Source organism: Mirounga angustirostris, unplaced genomic scaffold (assembly GCF_029215605.1).
Source record: "Mirounga angustirostris isolate CCGP_5_RB_7025 unplaced genomic scaffold, mMirAng1.0.hap1 SCAF_16, whole genome shotgun sequence".
Classification (NCBI taxonomy): Eukaryota; Metazoa; Chordata; class Mammalia; order Carnivora; family Phocidae; genus Mirounga; species Mirounga angustirostris.
The window spans coordinates 42,096,774-42,117,064 of record NW_026991724.1 but is presented as its reverse complement, the minus strand read 5'-3'; the positions used below and the strand labels follow the sequence as shown (position 1 = coordinate 42,117,064).

At 59.5% G+C, this 20,291-nt stretch overlaps 1 protein-coding gene across 8 annotated transcripts; it reads right to left on the bottom strand.

Annotated features, from left to right (window-relative positions):
• Window positions 1-2,645: 2,645 nt before the first annotated feature.
• KCTD15 (potassium channel tetramerization domain containing 15) lies at window positions 2,646-18,466 on the bottom strand. Of its 8 annotated transcripts, none has more exons than XM_045891230.3 (8): window positions 18,307-18,466; window positions 16,545-16,642; window positions 15,260-15,547; window positions 14,838-14,930; window positions 14,027-14,202; window positions 9,012-9,156; window positions 6,238-6,543; window positions 2,646-5,006 (listed from the first exon to the last, which is right to left on the bottom strand). In XM_045891230.3, exons 4-8 carry the CDS (start codon window positions 14,901-14,903, stop codon window positions 4,848-4,850), a joined length of 852 nt encoding a protein of 283 aa, XP_045747186.1. In that variant the 5' UTR covers window positions 14,904-14,930; window positions 15,260-15,547; window positions 16,545-16,642; window positions 18,307-18,466; the 3' UTR covers window positions 2,646-4,847. The 8 variants fall into 8 exon arrangements, with proteins under 8 accessions (XP_045747186.1, XP_064437728.1, XP_064437727.1 ...); XM_064581658.1 differs by having other exon boundaries at window positions 15,260-15,485; XM_064581657.1 differs by having other exon boundaries at window positions 16,545-16,639.
• Between the last annotated feature and the right edge of the window lie 1,825 nt (window positions 18,467-20,291).

Sequence of the window (20,291 nt, the reverse complement as noted above, 5' to 3'; positions counted from 1 at the left end):
AGATGGCTGTCAGGACCGGCTGTTGGACGATGTAATGGAAATAAAGACAAAAATCCAAATGCAGCTGACCTCCAGCCCTCTCCTTTGTGTTTCCTGCGGGAGTGTGCCTACCTCTGTCTCTGGGTCTCTCATTAGAATTTCAGAGAAGGCTTGTTCGCCATGGAGGTGTTAGTGTTGAAGCCTGATTGTTGGCTCTATGCTCAAATCAAGGAATTTAGGGGTAATCTGTGTTTGATGTCATGATAAACTCAAAAACTGTAATATGGAAAGTTCTCTCCCAGATAAATTTACAGAGCCTCAGGTAAACAATCCTTGTGGAAAAACAAATGTCTTCTCTCAGTCTCATGGGATGTCTGGTCCCCAAGCACCCACAGTGGCTGGCGCATGCTGGCCATCCATCAGTGGCACCCAGCAGGTGGTTGGGAAGATAAGGATCTTTGCAGTTAGCAGGGACCCTTTGGCTGGCCGGTGTCGGAAGCCTCAGCAGCCTCACCAGCCCACTCTTCAAGTCAAAGTTATATGACCCTAAAATAGCACAAATACTGTCCAAGACATCCTTCCACTGGGGGTAGGAGGGTAGGACTAGAAACACAGGGGCCTCTGTCCCTGTGAACAAACAGCTACCGGACAGGCAGCCACGCCCGGCTACGCATCCCCAGCAGTGCTCCCCACTGCCCACAGCCCTGAGGTTTGAAGAACGCACCATGGCTCAGGCAGGTACCTGGTTTGTCTGGCTCTGGGGTTTGGGGGAAGAGAGCCGCCATTCAGTGTTCCCAATAAGATGGGCCAGGGGGATGGGGTGGGGTTGGAGGGGCTGCCTAGGGGCTGGGGTCTCCCTTCCACTGAAAGCTCACTGGGAAATGCCCTTGGACTTACAGGGCCTTGAGGGCAGGGACTGAAGCCAGGGGCTGTGAGGTCCAGGGAGAGTCCCTCATTAGCCTTCCTTTTCTGTTCAACCTCATTGGGGTTGGGTTTCACTTGGGTCACTTTAGAACTCTGTCACTGCTAGTCTTGCTCCTGGCAGGAAGCTGCCCTTCCCTGCCACCAATACCTTTTTCTTTCTCTTGGTCCAGAAAGGCTTACTCCATGGGTCCCAGTCTCCGGGCAGGGCTTCTCTCCACATGGAGCCACCTCCTTTGGATGGGGCTGCGGAAGCAAAGAGGGTCTGCCATGTCCTCATCACATTTGAGCCAAGACCAGCATTGTGTAGCTGTCTTGAATTTGTGGCCCCACCCACCTTAAAGCCAATGGAAGTTATGGCCATCAAACTGGACATTAGTTTCTACAACAGCCCACGTTAGCCCAGGTGTCAGGTTCAAAGCCAGCAGCTGCCCTGTCTGGACAACAGTTGTCCCTCTGTCTAGATTGCCCATTGGGTTGAACCAAGGGTTCTTCCTCAAACTGAAGATCCTCTGGCTGCTCCCATTTTTGTATGTCCCACCTTGTCACCTGCTTAGGAGAAGCGCCAATCTTGTGTGTCTTAGTGTGCTCTAGGGTCACCGTAGCTGTTTTCCTGTCTCTGGAGAGTCAAGAGGAAGGACAGGGCCCAATGGGCTGGGGCCATCTTAGTTGATAGTTCATCTGTCCAGAGAACACAGGTCTGCCTCCTGAATGGGATAAAGGGTAGCCCCCCAACCCTAGGCTCATTAGGCTCTGCTGGGCTCAGCCAAATTAGTCCTCCCTCCCCTACTGCTCATATCTGTGCTTCTCTGCCCATTTTCCAAATGTACTGGTTTGGTTCAAACATACATACACACACACACACACACACACAAAATCAATATAGTGCAAAAGGCCTACTGTACCCTGAACACAGGGACCAGGGCTGGGGGTTTGGGAGAGACGAAGGAAGCCATGCCTTCACTGCCCTTGTTCCCAGGTCTACCAGCATGGGTGCACGCTAGGTTGGGGGGGACTATGCAGCTGCTTAGGGCCCAGCCCTCCATGGCAGCTCCTCAGATCAGGTCTAGGATTTGGGACTTGGGCTGCTCAGGGTCCCATTCATTGGCCAAGCTAAGTCCCAGGTGTGAGCAGTGATGGTTTCAGAATCATCTAGATCACCTTCTTGTGGCTGCCTCCATGGATTAGAAACAAAGCACTAGAGCTGCATGCGTAATTTATAAAATAGCCTTTATTTATTCTAAGGAACACAGTCAAGGGGTAACTTAAAAAAAAAAAACAACAAACACACTTTTTAAAAGATATTTAGTGTTGTGACCTGGCTTCAAGCCCCGTGTGAGCAGGACAGTGGCAAAAGCCACGTGCCGTGGCTTGGCCGGTTCTCCCCTGCCCTGGTGGAGGTTGGGCAGTGTTGGCCGAGCTCTCTCTCCAGTTGCTTATCATAAATAACCAGTTTTGAGGCTCCTGAAGAACAGAAGAAACATTTATGCTTCTGGTATTTGATCAAAAGATTACTTAGAATATAGTCATTCCAGAAGTAGAAAAATGTTTTAAAGGGACCACTAATTTGTGCTGTTTATGGGGACTCCATATATTAGAATTTTAGCGTTACTGTGGGAGCATCGGATATCTCTACAGATTCAGAAATTGCCAATTTATGTGAAATGGACTTCCTGATTTTACTTAATTAGTAAAGACATAGGAGTGACAGTTACTGTTTTCGTTGTTGTTTTTTTCAGCACGACGGTCTAATCAAAAAGAGAGTTTGCTTGAAAATGTTAGGGGATCTCCAGCCACCAGTAACCATCCTGGCTATCATACCAGAAAAACCCCAAACACAGGCAGCACTCAGCTGTTTCCACAAGACTTCCTTTCTAATAAGCACACTTTCTCTCCCTCTCAGACGTGAGCCTCAGATGCCAAAATGCAGATGTGCCAACCGTAGGCGCGTTGCTAAGCAAAGAAGGCTAGTAAGTCTGTCCCGCAAATTAGATTGTACAGCGGATGGCGTCTGCTTTGTGGCCTCTGACGGGATGAGGCTCTCTGTGCTCCCGTCCTGCAGGCAGGTTGAAGCTGGTGCCCCTTACCGGGCATGTAAAAGGGTCCTCGTGGGTTAGAACATAAGGGCTTTGAGGAAAAACACAAAAAGACTTATTAAAACGGGAGGCCTACCCCTGGAAAGAGGCACACTGAGACCTTGTTCCGTGCTCCGCTGGCCTATGGTTCTCATGCCGGGGGCTGCGAGGACCCCGGGATGGACGGAGCCATGGCTGGCCACCTTCTACTGCTTTGGGGGGTGCTAAGAGGACGCCGACCTCAACCCAGAGCCAGGGAGGGAAAAATCTCAAACATTTAAGACTAGGTTCAAAAGCCCCCGGAAACCTTCTGTCTGCCTTCCCCCTGTATGGCATCTGGTTCGGGCCTGTGAATCAGAATTCAGAATCTGTGCTGCCCAGAGGGGACAGGCACAGCAGAGAGGAAACACCCAAATGTAATAAATAACGGCCGCTTGGGACCCTGCCCCTTCCCCTCCCCCAGCTAGGGCTGCGTGGGAGAGAGGGGTCTGTTTCTTCCCGATTGGGGGGGACCCCGCCCCCAAACCACCCCACACTCCGCACTGCGTGCCAGGCGGGATCCGGCTGTCGCTTCTGCACAGGACGGAGCCTGAGTCGTTTGCTTTAGAGCATCATTTATGGCATGAACTAGGAACGTAATGTGTTTACACACACACACAATTGTACATCGGCATCTTTACATTAAAGGAGTCATATACAAGTCTGCAGGCATCATACACAGCGCGGGGCCGGCTGGGGTGCCCCTCCAAGACTTCCCCACCCGGGCGGAGCCAGCGCGGGGAAGGGGGACAAGGGAGGGGTGTCCACCTTTGTGCCTGTTGTCTGGGAGGACCCCTCGTGGCCGGTCCTTGTTGGAATCCGGAGCCCAGAGCCCCAGGTACGCCTTGTGTCCCAGTCTCATCGGCAAGCTAGTGTAACAGTTTCATTCAAATTCAGTGTGCATATTAGTGTGGGAAAAGTGGAGCTGGGGACGGCTTCCTGAGCTGGGGACCCAGAGGATGCTGCTGACACATGGGCCCCTTCACCATGGGGCCCATTCCTGAGGTAAGGATGCGGTGTGGCCCCGTGGCTGGTCTGGATGGGGAGAGACTTCTGCAGAAGCCCAGGTGAGGACACTCAGACAGGACTGGAAGCCCCTGGGGCATTGGTAGGTCAGGTGACTCACCAAGTGTGGCCTGCACCCTGGGTGGCAGCAAAGGGGAGGGTCTCAGATGGTTCCAGAGCCATCCATCCCCCACACCCACACAGCCCTCCTCCCGGCAGCCCTGCCCCCTGGGGGCCCTGCTTCAGTTCCTACGGCATTGCCGCTCTTGCGTCTGTCTCTGGAGCAGGGACCAGAAGTCTCCAAGCCCCACTCTGCGGGCACCTGCGGGGGGGCACACTGCCCGTCCAGCTACGAACGGAGCACCAGATGAAGAAGCGTTGGTCCTTGTCAGCCTCTCTGGCTTGTGCAGTTAGTTCCTTCCATCTTAAATAGTGTAGAAAAATAAGCCATCTGTGACACAAGGAGACCCAGCGGAGACTGCCACGCGTGGAGAAGGATGAACGGCTCCCCCGGCGTGGGCCCGGAGGCCTCTGCTGACCCTGCCTCGGAGCAGGCCGCGCCGGGCCAGGGAGCCGAAGTGCCGGGAGAACTGTTCCCACCGCAGCAGCTTTGGGTCACATCAACGGTCCTTCGGTGGGCGTGTCTCCGGCATCCCACGCGCTGTTGCCAGGATACCTGCGGCTCCCCGGGCTGGCTCTGGACCCTCCAGCCCCACCCTCAGTCTCATGCCCACTGCTGCAGGCAGAGGCAGAACTCCCCAGCACTGTTTCCAGGTCCCTGGGGTGTCCCCAGGGCCAGACGGCCTCAGGCGGGCACTGAGGAGGGGCCTAGTCCAGGGGCTCCTGCTTTATCCGGACCGCAGTGGGGGTGGGCTGCGGCCGCCGCTCCTCACGGCACAGCACATACTCGCTGAACTGGGAGGAGTCCACGCCACCCCCACAGGATGCAGCCACACTGAAACCCCTCTGGAACAGCCTTTCCAGCACCTGCCGGGGAAGAAAGAAGGGTCAGCGATGCCCCGCTGCAAAAGAGACTTCCTGGCTTGGCCTTGCGGGCAGGTGGGCATCAGCCAGGGCAAGCCAATCCTCCTGTTCAGACCTCAGGACAGACACCGCCCTGCAGAACCACCAGCTGAGCAACCACGGGAGGGATGGGAGCAGCCAGACCCCGGGTCCCCTTGAGTGACCAAACCTGGGAAAGGCTACCCCATCCTGCCCCTCTCAGGGGTCCACAGCTTGATCCAGAGGCAGAAAGAGACTTGGGGCCCCTTCTCTCTTCTCCAGGGTGTAACCTGCCCCCCCCTCCAGACATGTGGTCCCAGCCCCCCTCCCCCACCACACTGAGGCCTGACTCAATAAAAGAGACCCTGCCCCTGGCCTCTGGGCGGCCACCTGCTTCCCTGAGCTGTGAGTCCCAGATGGTTTGGGGCCTGGGGGCTCATCAGCTCAAGGGAACTCGGGGTGGGGAGGTGGAGGAGGCCTCTTGGTGTCTGAGTCTCTACAGGCCTCCGTGTCCATGTGGGTTTGTACCTCTGTGTGTGTGGGGGGGTCTCATCACTGTCTGACACCTGTGTCCCACGGGTAGCAAGTTCTGACTGACAGCCTGTGGAATGTGTGCATGGGAAGAGCGGGGAGGAGCAATCCCCTCCCCCCCGTGTCCACTCCGCCCTAAGCCTGAAATAGGAGTCTGCTCCTGGGTCTGGAAGAGCTGGTGCAGAATAGGCCCCATCCCTCTGGGGTTCCCCAGCTCTGAGACCCATCTGAGGAAGGCCAGCTCAGAATGGCTCTGGGCAGCCATCTGGGTGCGGTGGCTGCGGGTCAGCAGGGTGAGCAAGGGGGCTCCAGGCCACCTTCGCTCAGCCTCTGACCTGCCCCCTTAGACGGCCTGGGTTTAATTTGAATCGAAAGGCAGACTCTGGGTGTCAAATGAAGCACACTTTGTTGAAAATACTCTGGGCCATTTTTATAGAACATCCTTTTGGAAAAGAAAAAAAAAAAAAGCACAGATCAATTTTTTTAAGTCCATCCCCCAGGCGCCATCATTTAATTATGAGCGGGACATAAATTATGCATTGACACATTGTTGCCTTTTCTGTAAGATGGCACGGAGGGCTTCACCGTTTCAGGGACCGCGCCTCCCTCCACGTATGCCCGCTGCCGCCGGAGGCCCAAGGGGGAAGGCAGGGGGGAGGCGGGGCGGGGCGGGCGCAGCCCTCACCTGCACGGAGTTGAGCCGGCAGTAGCCGTTGAGCGGGAAGCGGATGACGTGCGTGGGGTCCTGGTTCCAGCCGGCGTTGACAGAGTTGCACATGACGTCCCCGGTCTCGGGGAAGACCTCCTCGATGAGGGCCTTCTCGCCGCTGAGCGCAATGCGCTCGCCCAGGTCCGGCGTGACGCGCACCACGAGGCAGTCACAGGCGCGGCTGCGTCGGCGCTGCTCCTGCTCCTGCTGCCAGCGCTCCAGCTCGCGCACCATGGGCTGCAGCTGGTAGTACCGCGCCTCCTCGTACAGCAGGCTGAAGTCCTGCGGGCGCGCGCACAGCGATGGCCGCGGCCGGGGCTGCTCTTCCCCGCTCCGGCCCCCCACGCGCCCTGCCCCCCCCCCCAGGGCTCAGTGCGGACTGCGATGGTCGTACCCATTGTACAGATGGGGAGAATGAGGCACAGCTGAATGTGTACAAGCCCCAGGAGTCTAGCCTTAACCCAAAGGCGGCAGCCGGCGTGCACCCTTGCCAGATAACCTTGCGCTCTTCCATCTGGCCTCAAGTCCCTGGAGCAGAGAGGGGCCTCTGCAAAGACCAAGGGGGCTGGACTAGGGCAGCCTGAGGCCGTGCCTATGGCCTGCGGACCTGCCGCCTTCTTAGAATCCCAGAGAAGAGAGGCTGGGCCAGGCAGAGGGGAGCAGCATCCTCACCTGCCGGGGAGGAGCTCCCAGCCCAGCAGCGAGGCAAAGCAGACCTGCCTGGGTGGGATTTTTGGCACGCTGTCTACCAGCCCTGAGGCCTCTGATCGTCAGTTACTGACCCTGTCAGAGCCTGTTTTACCGTCTATAAAGCGGACATAAACACCCAGCTCAGAGAGGGGGGTGAGGTCTAAGGGGTGACAAAATCTGCCAAGTGCCGGGCCCATGCTGCCCTAGCAGGCAGGCTGAGGAGGTGTCTGGGAGTGGGAAGCCCACCTCCACGCAGCCCACTCCCAGGCTGGCACACTCACACCAACTGTCCCCCAAACACATGCACGCCCATATCTGCCCGGGCCCTGAGTCGCTTAGGACCCCAGGACTTGGGCCACTCACTGGGGGCTGAGCTCAAGGCTGGCTGGTGAACTTGAGGACCCCTGGGGGAGAGGCAAGGAGGCCCAACCCCCAAAGCAGGGCCCACCCCCCAGGCTCTCAGTCCCTTCCACCTGCTGGCCCCAGCCTCTGGAACCACTCAGAGGGAAGCCCAAGTTCTAGCCCCGACCTGGGCCTGTCGTCTGTCAGGGACCCATCCTGTCCCTCCACCGGGGTTCCTCAGGGCTCCCTCCTGGGCGTCTGCTCTCATCCACTCTTGACGTTTTAAATGGTATCTGCACACATTTTCTTATATAGCCCAGAACCTCTCCACCCAATGCCCCACCATCAATTCCATGCAAGAGTGAGATGCAATGCTCCTTCCAGCCTGTCCCATCCCTGGGCCTCCATGCATTCACTCAGGACCCAAGCCAAAGGCCAGGAGGCAGCCTCGAGAGTCCCCTTACCCCCGACCGATTCACACCACGGCCTTCCATGGCCAATGCCTAAACAGAAATCTAATCTGCCACTTTGCTCTATCTTCGCTGCCTCCCACCTGGACCAAGGCCTTTAGGAAACCTTGCTTGGCCTCCTGCTCCCACCCCTCACCCTCACTGCATCCTTCCCCATACAGCAGCCAGGGCTATCCTTCTGACTTGCAAACCTGATTGTCATTCCCTGCTCACAACCCTTCCACTGCATTCCAGGTAAAATGCCAAATGCTGAGCTGGCCACCAAGGTCCCACCTCAAGGGGCAGCCTCCTTTCCCCTCCCACTTCATACAGCCCCAGGCTGACACCTTCTCTCTGGTTCTGGAAGGTACCAAGCTTCTTGCCACCCTGCCCCCTCATCAAGGCCCTTATACTTGTTTGGCCCTGTTCCTCCTTCACCCAGAGAAGCAACCTTCTCTCCAAACCCCCTGGGGCCAGGTTCTCCATGGTTCCCCTTCACCACATTCTCTACTTCTATGGAACATTTGCCCCCCAGGGAATTCATGGTTTGTTTGTTTTTTTTTTTTTTGGTTCAACACCTTTCACTAAATTATAAGTGCTATGGGGACAGGACCTATGTCTGCATATTTCACTGTATCTTTGGCCTGACTTTGGTTGTTGGCACCCAGTATCAGCTGGATGGAGGACAAAACAGCCGCAGGGCCACTAGGTCTCTGGGGGAGGGAGAAAGGGAGGAAGGAAGGGAGGAAGGCAGGCAGGCAGGAAGGCAGGCAGGCAGGAAGGAAGGAAGGGCGGGCATCTGCAGGCCTGAGCTTCCTTCCTCGGGGATCCCCAGTGCCGTGGAGGGGCCCACCATGGAGGTGGGCCTCTCGGAACCAGGTCGGCTGTCCTGGACAGGCTCGCCCCGGGACCTGGGGGTAACCTTTTGTTTAAAAGGTCTGGTTGGTTTGGATCAGGGCTTCCCCTGCAAGCTGCCAACAAGGAACAGATGTGGGAAAGCTCTAACTCCCGTCATTTTGGCCCGTGACCGTCCTTCAGCACGGCAAACGAAAAGGGGTAAGCACCGCTGCTTAATTGTTACACCCTGATAAATAAGCTAAAAATGTGAGAAAACAAAATTAGTTTAGAAAAACTGATTTAGCCCTCGGCTCCACCGTTTAACTTTTTATGGTTGCCATGACGACCACGGGTCCATTTATTAAGTCACAGCGTCCCCTGTGTAATGCCACCGCAGAGGCGGCTCAGGGGAGCTGCCGGCCGCAGACTCACCTTGAAGTCATCCGGGAGCAGCAGCTTGGACGTCCGCAGGAAGCTCAGGACGTAGCGGAAAATCTCCCCATCCCGGTCGATGAAATAATGTTGTTTCAAACTGTCCAGGACGATGGGCTCGGTGCCATTGAAGAGGCGGCTTATTCTGGGAGAGAGGGAGAGGGGGGCGTCTGATGGGAGGCCAGGCCACCCCCCCCCCCGCTGCAGGGGCGAGGGGCCCGACATGCCTAGCTCTGGGACCGCGCCAGGCATCAGGCTGAGGGCCATCAGGCCACAGCCGGGCAGGACACCAGCACACGCTCGGTACCCGGCCGACATCCACAAGCCCCAGCCAGAGACAGACACACCCGGCCGCTTGCACTGGCCTGCCGACACGTTCCAGGCCTGGAAGACCGCAGTGAGACCCAGACACGGCAGCCTCCTTGCTCCACGCACACAAACCCTTGCCAGGCAGACCCACCCAGAAAACTCCCACCAACCATCAGGTACCCCAGCCAGCAGCCCCACGCCCAGTGAACACGGGGAGACCGGGCAAGGCGGTCTCGGGTCACACACACCCACCTCACCCAGCCCACGTGAATGAGCATCAGATGGGACGCGCCTGGGCAACGGGCCCAGCATCCCACGGTCCCCTCCCTTGCAACACGCGAGTCACAGGCAGACCCAGACACACCCAGGCGGAGGCCACACCAGCCAACACCAACCACCCGGAGACACTGCTCGGTACCCTTGACAGAGTCACAGACACACCACGCACAGCCACTCCCTCGGGGGGCCCTAGGGGAGGAAGGGAGGCAGGCGGGGGGACAGCATGTGTGCCTCACGCACTCAACAGTGTGCTTGCACACGAGCTGCGGTGGAAATGTGTACGCACGCACCGCGGTCTATGCTCGGTAGGTGCCCACGCGCCTGTGCGCACACGCACGGAAACAAGCGTGCACCCTGGCAGGACAGACAAGTCTCCTCCCAGCGGCCTGTCCTCTGGAGGGCAGTGGTTCTGACAGAAACCCAGGACCTGCGGGCAGCTCGTGGGGAGCCCCTGCCTGTCCCCGTCCGCTCCAGGGAGGAGGGTTGGGGCCTCTCCAATGCCCACGGCAGGCGGCCCTGTTTGGCTAAGTCTCCTGCTGACCCCAGGCCCGGCTGTGGACAGTTACGGGCCCCAAGGAGGGTGGGGACAGCCAGGAGCTGGACTGAGGAACAGGTGGGGGGCTGGCAGGGTCCCCTCAGGGATGGCCCCTCCGGACACACCTTCAGCAGGTACGGCCACCGACCAGCAAAACCCCGCGGTGGTGACAGTGTGCGTGCACAGCCCGGGAGAGCGGTGGCCCCGGTGTGGGACCAAGGCCTTCCAGCCTAGCCTGCACAGCTGGTGCCTAAGCCCCCCGACTCACTGCCCGCACCAGTGAGGGCCCTCCAGGGAGGCTCCGCTCTCCACCAACAGCCCCGTCCTCTGTGCACTCCAAGTCACCGCTCCTGAGGCCCTACCCTGCCCCGCCATTATGTGCCAGGGCACACGAGCTGGGCAGAAGCTGAGGGCTGAGAATCCCCGAAGCCGCTCTCAGGGCCTCCTGTCCACACTGTCCCCCACTCTGCAGGCCTGGCACCCTCAGGGCATTGGCCGTGCAGTAGCCATGCACTCACCTATTCTCCCTCTGGGGACATGGCCAAGCCCCGGTCCCAGAGAGGCCGTGTGGAGGGCAAGGCTGCCTCACGGATAGGCGTGAGCAGCTCAGAGCTTAGGATGAGGTGTGGAGAGGTCTGGGCCTGTGGAACCAGGACTGCGGTCACCAGATATGACTCATCGGAGGACTCCGAAGGCCACTGAGCCCTATGAACTTCCCAGGCCTGGGGAACAGAGCCCCTGGTGGAAAGCCTTGTGGGCCCCAGACCTGGCCTCAGCAGAGCTTGGGTATCCAGATGTCAGAACGAGGGCCGTCCAGCACCCGAGAGGCAGATGGGACTGAGCAAGGCTGCCTGGTCCCATGGGCAGCCCTCCCCAGACAGAGGAGGGCCCACATGGCACTGGCAGGAAGAAGGAAGAACCACATCCACAGGCAAGCCAGACCAAAGCCTCAGCCTCCCTGTGGAACTTTCTCCACCCTTCCTGGTTGAGCTCAAACCCTCTATGCAGCAAACAATGTTCTAGGCTGGGCTATGGTGCAGATCTCTCTGATGCCAGGGCTGGGCTCCACACCATCCTATTGGTCTAGGGGACTCCTGACCACCCCACATTCCAGGGCTGGTTGGGTTCTAGGCTGTCTTATTGGTCCAAGGCTAGAAGGTTCTCAATTGGCCTTATTTTAAGACTAGTTCTAGCTATTACCCTCAGTGTCTCTTCCAAGGACAAAGGCCTTTCATGCCCTCGGGGTCTGAGGCTAACAAGGATGTGAGTAGGTTGAGGACAGGTTAGGACAACTGCCACAAGAGGACCCCCCTCTACCGCCCCCACCCCCGGCCCCCTGGCAGGGTCTTAAGAGCAAGATTTGGGGGTGCCAACTTCAGAAGCCCTTCATGGAATAATCTGGCCAGTTCTGACCCCAGCTGACGGAGGTCTTCTTTTTTTTTTTTTTAAACCTTTGGCTCCAATTTCCTGCATGTTTCAGGGGAAGGTTTTATTAGTCCTGGAGTGCCTGGCTTAATTTGCCGCTTCCCACGGCCAGCACGGGCACCAGCTTGGGACTGTTATGGCAGCAGCTAATGGCTGTCCGGCAGGGACGGGCGAGGTAGCAGCCCAGGGGAGGCCACTTGCAGCCCTGGGCAGCCATGCCCTGCTCTTTCTGGTTGCGGGCTAATGGCAGCATCTGCTCCCTGTTGTCGGAGCCCCCCCGCCCTCTGCCGAGGAGCCGAGAACCAGAAGCCTGGGCACAGTCCTGTGGGCTCAGGGACCCACGGCTGTGGGGCACCAGCCCCCTGATCTCACGGCACTGCCCAGGTGGGACTTGCCTGATATCCAGAACCCCCCCACCCGGGGTGACCTCAGCACTCTTAACTTCTCTTTCTCCTGGTGACTCATGCATCAGTGCCACTCGGTGAGGGACTGATCTTGGTTTCCAGAATTGGGGAAAAAATGTTTTTTAATTTTAATGACTCACTTAAAGAAGGACGAGAGAGATGTGAGGGGCTCTTGCCAGCACAGCTGCCCAACCCACTTCCCAGGCCCGGCCTGACCCACTGTCCCCTGACTGTCCTACGGGTCACGCCACCCCTTGGCCTCTAGGCCAAAGCTTCAGGCCCAGGGAGCAGCTCTGCCCTGAGCCGGAAGCCATCCAGGCAAGAAAGAGGGATTCATCTCAGAGCCCCAGCCTTGGAGAAAGAATGCAGACCGCCACCCCCTCTGGGCACGTCCTGCTGCCGAGGGTCCCACATGCCGGATCATGGGGCCACAGGGGGCCTCAGCCCCCCAGTGAGAGGGCCTGCCCCACACCGAAGAGCAGGAGGACGGGCAAGGACGAGCAGCACTGTGGGTATGGGAGTGGGGGGGAGGGCTGCCCCTGCCCTTGCTGATCCCAGGCGGTAGCCCTGAAGACAAGAATGAGGCAGCCGCTCCCCGCAGGCCTGAGCTGTGATTACTCTAGAAAGGCAAGTGTCTGATTTCAAGAAACACTCTTCAGAGAGGTTGTGGGCAAGGGTTTTATGAATTTCACTCACAAACGTCGTCAACCGATTAAGGGATGATCTATCTCAAACAACTCGGGAATGCCGCAGAAGGCAAAATTGAAATTAAATAAGCAGAATCCATCTCCCATCCTAGACAGAGCTCTGCAAGCGAGCGCGCAGGCCGGCACTGCCGGTGGGGCCTCATGGCTGCAAGCGCCAAGTTCACAAGCGCCCCAGGCCTAGGCTCTGTTGTGCTGAGGGCGTGGGTCCAACTGCCATCTGTAGCCCGGGCTCCCCAGATTCCGAACCGGACGCTATATCCGCCTCCAGCACCGGCTCCTCGAGGGAGCCTTCCTGCCCCCGTGGAGAGCTCCACCCCGGCCCTCCTAAGGTGCCATGCGCTCGGAAGCCTCGGCGCTGAGCCACCGCGCCGGCGACAGACGAGAAAGCTTCCCAGAGATGATCCCTCGGTGTCTGGGGGCTTAATTAGCTCCTCTTGTTTTTTTTAAATGTATAAAACAAGGGCAATACCCTGCAGCCTTGGCCCTCCTGCTGCTCAGCCCTCCATGGTGGCTGCCTCGCCGTGCCAGGAGCAAGTAGCACACCGCGTCACTTCCAGGAGATGCTCAGAGGCCCGTCCCAGCTCCGGTCAGCCCTGCTGCTATGCCAACAGGAAGCCATGTCTGCCCCTGGGAGGGTCATGCCCAAGCGGCACCTCCTGGCACCTCCCACAAATGGGCCCAGGAGCCAGGAGCTGCAGGGAGCCGGGCGGAGAGCAAGGTGCCCTGTTGGGAGGCTCCTGGTCAGAGACACTTCGTCTGCTGATGGGGGTATGAGGCTCATGCTCATCCACAGCCCTGGATATGCCTGAACATCCTGGAATTCCTAGCTAGTCACCGCCCGCCCAAGGGAGCCTCTAGCAGGGGCCACTCCAACAGACAAAGATGGCAAATTGCAACCCCCACTCCTCCCTCCCTTTCTGTACTTAACCGAGGGTTAGAGCAGGAAATAGGATTAGATACTTCTCTCCAACACCATCCCGAGGCGGACGAAGCATGGCTCACAAATGATCTCAGTCTCAGTCCCGAGGAACCTGAAGGCCCTTTAAGACTCCCCAGCCAGCTGCGGGCCGGTTTCAGGTGGGCCTGGCTCCGAATGAGGGGCTTCTGCCGGTGAGTCAGGAGCTCCACCTGGCACTTTCGATGCCACCAACACAGGGTCGCAAGTCCCTGTATAAAGCATCTTCCGAGAGGCAGCCTTGGCCTCCCGGCCCCTAGGTGCCACAGGTCTGGGAGAGCAGGTGGGCCCCGGAGAGCCTGCCTGGTGGCTGGCAGAGGAGACGGACCCCACTGGCGGCCGGTGGCCCCTGCTGCCAGGAGCCACGGCACGCCTGGTGCCACGTGGGGCTTGGCTCTTACCTGGAGTCGGGGTACTTGGTGAGCGTGGCCAGACTGCTGGTGTACATGTGGCCACCCACGTCGATGTGCACAGGTGCATTGGACTTGGTGAGCTGGGCTGGCAGTGGGATGCCCTGGGCGGCCAGGGGAGACACGGGCGACCGGGTAAGAGATAACCGGGACATGCTTCCTCCCTCCTGGAGATGGAGACAAGGTGAGAACAAGAGTTGCTCCACCACAGAGCCGTGCACTCCCTTTATTGCCAATGTGATCACAGATCTAATCAGATCACTTCTGCCTGTGCCTGATCACATATTCAGCTGACAAATTATGGCCACCGCTGTAATTAAGTGTATTTGCATCATTTTCTTCCAAGTACCAGAGGGAAAAAAGAAAGATGCTTATTAGCAATAAGAAATCAAGAAAAAAAAAATTTTCAAGGTGTCAGCCTCCAGGGGCATAAAACAAACTGCAAAATTCTAATTAAAGGTCGCGGGCTTATGTGTGAGATGTGAAATATCCCCTGACAAACGAATCACCAATTTGTGAATTGGGATTCAGGGGTTTTTGCAAGTTTGTCTCAGTAACGAGACACCTCTAAATTAGTGACTTCCTCAGCACCTAAGGCGTTGAGTTTTATCCATGTAGTAAATTTCACATCAAATTAAGAGCATTTTTGTTTCAAAAAATACGTAATCATACAGCCAGTCAACAGCCATCTCTTGAAGGCAGTGGCTGTGGGGACGGGTGGCCGGTGAGCAGGCAGGCGTTGGGGAAAAGGGCAGAGAGGGGGCCACCGGCCGCTGCCCCAGCCCACCCCGCTGGCTCTCACCGCGGTGCTGGCGCTGCCGTGGGCATGAAGCGAGGACCCGCTCGGCCGCTCCTTGCGGTGAGGCATCTAGGCTTCCATCGCTGCCCAGAGTATCTGTGGGGAGCACCGACAAAACCACAGGGCTTTTACTCCTCCGTAGTCCCAGATTCAAAGATGCTCGGAACCATCCTTTCCGCCTGTGCTCTCTGGGACCCCCACACCACACAGCCCTCTCCGGGTTCCACCCGCCACTACCCTGTCCCCATGCTCCAAAGCCCTAGCAGCTTACGCACACACACGCACGCACGCGCACGCACACATGCACGCACACACACGCATGCACGCGCGCACCCACACATGCATGCACACACTCACACACGTGTTTTCTGGGCAGCTCCACGTCTGCTAATTCGGTTAATGACAATACTAAAGCATATGCTCACCATTACTGCCCCAAAATGTTTCAGAACAAATCTGATTTTCCTGGTATTTTGGTTCAGAGCCACGTTACCAAGCGTGTCTCCTCTTGCATCAGCAGAGAGCCCCGTGGACCACAGCTCAGGGAGGATCCCCCAGCCTCCATGGGCTGGGGAGCCCGGGACCTCTCTGAACACCGTCTCCACCGTGGTTAAGATGCAGTTTGTGAACGGCCAGACACAGAGCAGCCTCCTTTGGCAGAAGCCAGGGGAAGAGCAAAAGTCACGCAGGAAGCCACCTCTTCCCTAGGGCGCCTGAGAGAGGAAACTTGTCTTTGTTTGCCTAGCCCGCACCTCTGCAGTTTCTCCCCAGACCCGCAGGACGGTCTTATCTGTGCCTAATGTATTCCAGATCCCCTCGGGATCACACCCCCCCAAGGCATTAGAGAGCTGCCAGCAGGAAACAGACAGCAGCTCAGCAAATGGACCCTCTCTCCTACTCCTCCCCAGTCACTTAGCGACCTTCCTCTATGCCACGACCACCTGAAATAAGACTGTCCCTCAGTCGCTAGAAGCCACCCTACGACACTGCTGGAGGAGTGGTGGTCTATGCAGCCCCTTACATGGACTTGAGGCTGTCTCCTGGGGCACAGTGAACACCCACACCCACCCACCCACCCACCCACCCACCCACCCACACGCTGGCCCCCGCAAGCCTAACCTGGACTTAGCTCTCACAGGTTTGACTTGTGTCTTGAAATTCACCCTCCAATTTTAAAACATAACCAAGGTCCAATGCGCATCATCAATCCTGCCAATTTAAGTAAGGTTCCTCTCCTAGGATTTGTTCTGCCTTGGGTGTCCTGGCCAGTTCCCTGACCCGAAACTGGCGTGGGGGTGGGGGGTTGCTATTAGACGGTGATGTTTCATTGATACGCCCACTGGGGGCTACTCAGGGTCTGCTGCTCGTGGCATTCCTGACTTCTGGCCAGCTCAGAAAAGCAGGTCACTTATCTCAAGGAAGTTCTCAGAGACCAAAACAGACCTCAGGATGGGTTATGCTGCCCTGGGAGGCTCTGCTGGGGGAGGAGTCAGAAGGAAAGCCACACTGAGGATAAACTGTGCTGGAAGGAATTCCGATGGAAATTCTATCAAAGCGGACTGCGCAATGTTTTCCCAACTACCAGAAACACGACTCAAGTGACATTTAACACCAAGTACCCATCACAAAAGCTCTTCAGTCCTTGCTCTCATCCAAGCCTCTTTTCCATCACAAGCGCAACCTGATGTTCATGGCAAAGCAGAAACTCACCATTGGAAGCCCCAGGCTTTACGCCTCGACCAGAACCTCCAGTGCTGCCTCCGGCAAACGCATCTGTGCTGGACAACGACCTTTCCCCGACACCACTGCTGAGGTCAGAAGCACAAAAGTGGGTGCAGTAAGAGACACAAGTTCAGTCCTTCAATGCCACCAGCAAACTCACGACCCCACGACCCAGCCCCAGCGCGCCGCGGCCCTCCCGAGGCTCGCCCAAACCGCCTGTTGCAGGGGCCTCCGCGGTGCAGTGTGAGCTCCGCGGGCCTGCGGGACTCCAGACTGGCTAGGTATTGACCTGCTTCTCGGAGCTGCGGTGGGAGCCCCGGGTCCAGTGCCCGCCCGCCGCCGCCGAGCCCCGCCCGCCCGAGCAGAGGGAAGCGAGCAGAATGCCACGCTCATTTACACACAAAATGATTTTGTGTCCCATTGTGCTCGCAGTTGTTCAGCTCTCTGGGGGTGATTAAACTGGCTGAGCTGCGGCAGCTTGAGACGATTTCACTAAATCGCTTCTTCGTGAAGTCGCTTCTTTGCTAAGCTGTTATTTTAACCATAAAAGGTAAACAGAAGGCGCCTCGCGAGCTCCCTTCAGCTCTGCGCCCTGGGCGCCAGCCGCGGGCGAGAGTGCCAGGGGCCTGCAGAATTGTCCGGGGGGGTGGGGGGTGGGGGGCCCCGGAGGGGGGCGGGCGTGCCACCTGGTGCGCGCCAGCCCCGCCGCAGAGCCCGCCGGCCGGTGTGAACTTCGGGGCGGCCAGAGCCGGCTGGGCCAAGGCCGGCGGCGCCGCGGAGCGGGGGTGGCCACGGAACCCGAAGTGCCTGGCAGGGCGGGGAGGGGTGTGCGGCGGGGGCGGGGCGGAGGACAAAGTTAAATCAAAAGGCAGACACTTAGAGACCACAGATGGGAAGCTCGCCTAATTAAGGACGTAAAAGCGCTTTTGTTCTCAAAGTTTATTGTTGCCGGGATTTAAAAAAAATTAATTGAAACTAATGCTGTTATTCACTCGTGCAGTTAAATTCCTTCATGCACATTTGAGACACGGAGTGAAAACTTGAAGCTTATCTTTCTGCAGTCGAGGCGGGGGGCGCGGGAGCACGGAAAGGCGTTTCGGCTACGGGAGAGGGGCGTTTGCGAGTGTGTGCCCCGTGCGCGCGTCCAGGTCAGGGACTACCCGCGGGCAGCCCGAGCCGGAGGCGGCCACCGCGTCTCCGTGCGGCCCGCGCTGGGCCCCCGACCCCGCGCACCTGGGACCACCACCAGCTCGCCGGCCCCTCCCGCCCCGTCTGGGACTCCCGGGGTGGGCGTCAGAGGACGCACATCTGTCCCGTTAGAGACTTTTTCTGATTTGGGCGCCAAGCCGGGCCCTGTGCGCCCCGAAGCCCCAGCTGCGTGAGCCCGGTTCTGACCCCGGAAACTCGCTGGCCCTGCAGGGCGCTCGGCCCTGCACTGAGGCCCGAGTGCGGGGACCTGCAACACCCCCCCACACACACATCCCGCCCCGCGCGGCCGGAAGCTCGGCGCCCGCCCGCGTGGGGAGGGTCCACCCGGGGCCAGGGCCAGCCCACGTGGGCAATCCCCCCTCCCGCGCCAGGCCTTTGTGCTGGGTGCCCCCGCGCCGCCAGCCCCCGCCGCCCGGCACCGGGACAAAGCAGCTGCCCCCACCCAGGTCCGAACCCCAGCCGAGCGACTTTCTCGGTATCGCCGCCACTTTGGGGACAGGGGTGCGCGGCGCTGAGCGGTGGCCGCCCGCGCGGGGCTTACCTCGGAGCCGGAGCGCCGGATCCGGCTCGGGCGCAGCCCCCGCCCCCCGCAGTCGCCGGTCTCGGGCGCCGGGCGCAGCCTCGCCGCCTATGCTCGCTGCGCGGGTCGCTCCGGTCTCGTCCTGGAGTTACTTTCTCTCTCGCCCCCAACCCTCCCCCCACCCACCCCTCCCGCCCCGGCCCCCGCTTCGCGCGGCCCCTCGCGGCGCGGCGCGCCGGGGCCTCCCCTCCCCGCCCTCCCCTCGCCTCCTCCCCTCCTCGCGGCCGCCGCCGCCGCCACCACCGCCGCCTCCTCTTCGCGCCGCTCTCCGGCTGCCCTCCCGCCGCTCCCACCTCCTCGCCTCCCTCCTCTCTCTCTCTCTCTCTCTCTCCAGCGGCCTTCCCTGATTGCTGGCGAGAAAATCAGCCCCCCACCCCAGTCCGTAGCCCGCGCCCCGTCGCGGCCCAGCCGGGACGCAGAGGGCAGCGATCGGCCCCAAATTACCCAGCGCGGCGAGCGCGAGCGGGAGCGCGCGGCGACTCCTGGCTCGGGGCTCGGCTGCGCCGCGGGGCAGAGGATTAGAGTCGCAATTAGCTCCGCGCGCCCGCGCCTGCCGCGCTCGGCGACAAAAATGCGCTGTTTCCCCTCCTTTCGCCGGGCGATCCCCACCCGCCCCTCCCGGAGCCCGCGCCTTCCCGCCGGGGCCTCCGCCAGGACCCTCCCGGGAGCGGTGCGCCCGGGCCCCCGCGCCCTCCGCCGCCCAGCCCCCCGCCCCCCGCCGGCCGGCCACGCGGCGCCCGGGCCTCCTCCGGGCTCGGGAGGGGGCGGGGGAGAAGCTGATTTTAATCATTGTCATTTCATCTGATGTAATATTTCCCCGGGCGCTTTCAGCTGGGCATAAATTTTCGGCTCCCAAATAAGTAACACAGGGCACGTTTCTCACATTTCTTGACTCTTCGGTTACAAAGAGGAGAGCAGCCGCCGCCGCGGCGCCCGGGGGTAGGGGCGGGACTTGGGAAGAAACTGGGCTGCGAGTCGGCCGGGCTGGAGCGGAGCCGGGGGCCAGGGCCGCCCCTCCCCCTCACGGCCTCCCTCCCCGGGTCTCGGCCCCGACTGCCCCTCTGCCGGGGAGCAGCGGCGCCCGTGACGTCTGCGGACACGCGGTCGGCCACCGCGGGGGAGGGGCGCGCGGGGGGCGCCCAGCCGGTCGCCCGCGGCCAGACGCGCCATTTCCTCTCCGCGCCCGGCGCGGCGGAGACGTTTGCGGCCAAGACTCCCCCGGGCGCCGAGGCCAGCGCCCGGGGCGTCCCTCCCAGGTCCCCCGGTCGGCTGCCCCTTCCTCCTCCTCTCCTACCTCCTCCCCCCTTCCTCTTTCTCCTCTTTCCCGTGCGCCCCGCCCGCTCCCCCCCCACCCCCCAACTCCATTTCCCGACTCCTAGGAAACGGAGCGCGGAGTCTCCAGCGCGCCTGGCCTGCACTGCGCCCCCGTCCGGCTCCGGGGACGCCCGGGCCAGAGGCAGGCTCGGGCTGGAGGGCGGGTGCGCTCCCGCCGGGAGCGGCGCGGGGGCCCCCACCCGGAGCTCTGCGGGACCTAGACGCCCTCTAGCGGCCTCGATCACGGAGCGGGGCGGGGGGGGGCGGCCCGGGGCTGGGGTGGGGGGCGGGGGGCGCTGGTGGCAGAAGGACCAAGTCAGGGCCTGCTTCCCTTCACTAGGGCACCTCGCGCGTGGTAAGAGCGCCCGGACAGCGCTTCTGTAACTTCTCCACGCGGGAATAAGCAGAAACTTTCCTCCTAAGGGAAGGTTTTATTTATTTATTTATTTTAGAGCTCGAACTACAGGAGAAGGGGGAAATTTTCTCATTAAAGTTACATCCCTGCAGTTAGTTCAATTACTTGATATATGCAGAAGATGTTGTAAATTTATAGATTTAAATAGCTTACAAAGATGCCGCAGGCCCCATCAGTTAATTTCCTTAATTTATGGATTTTTAGCGGCTCCTAGAAC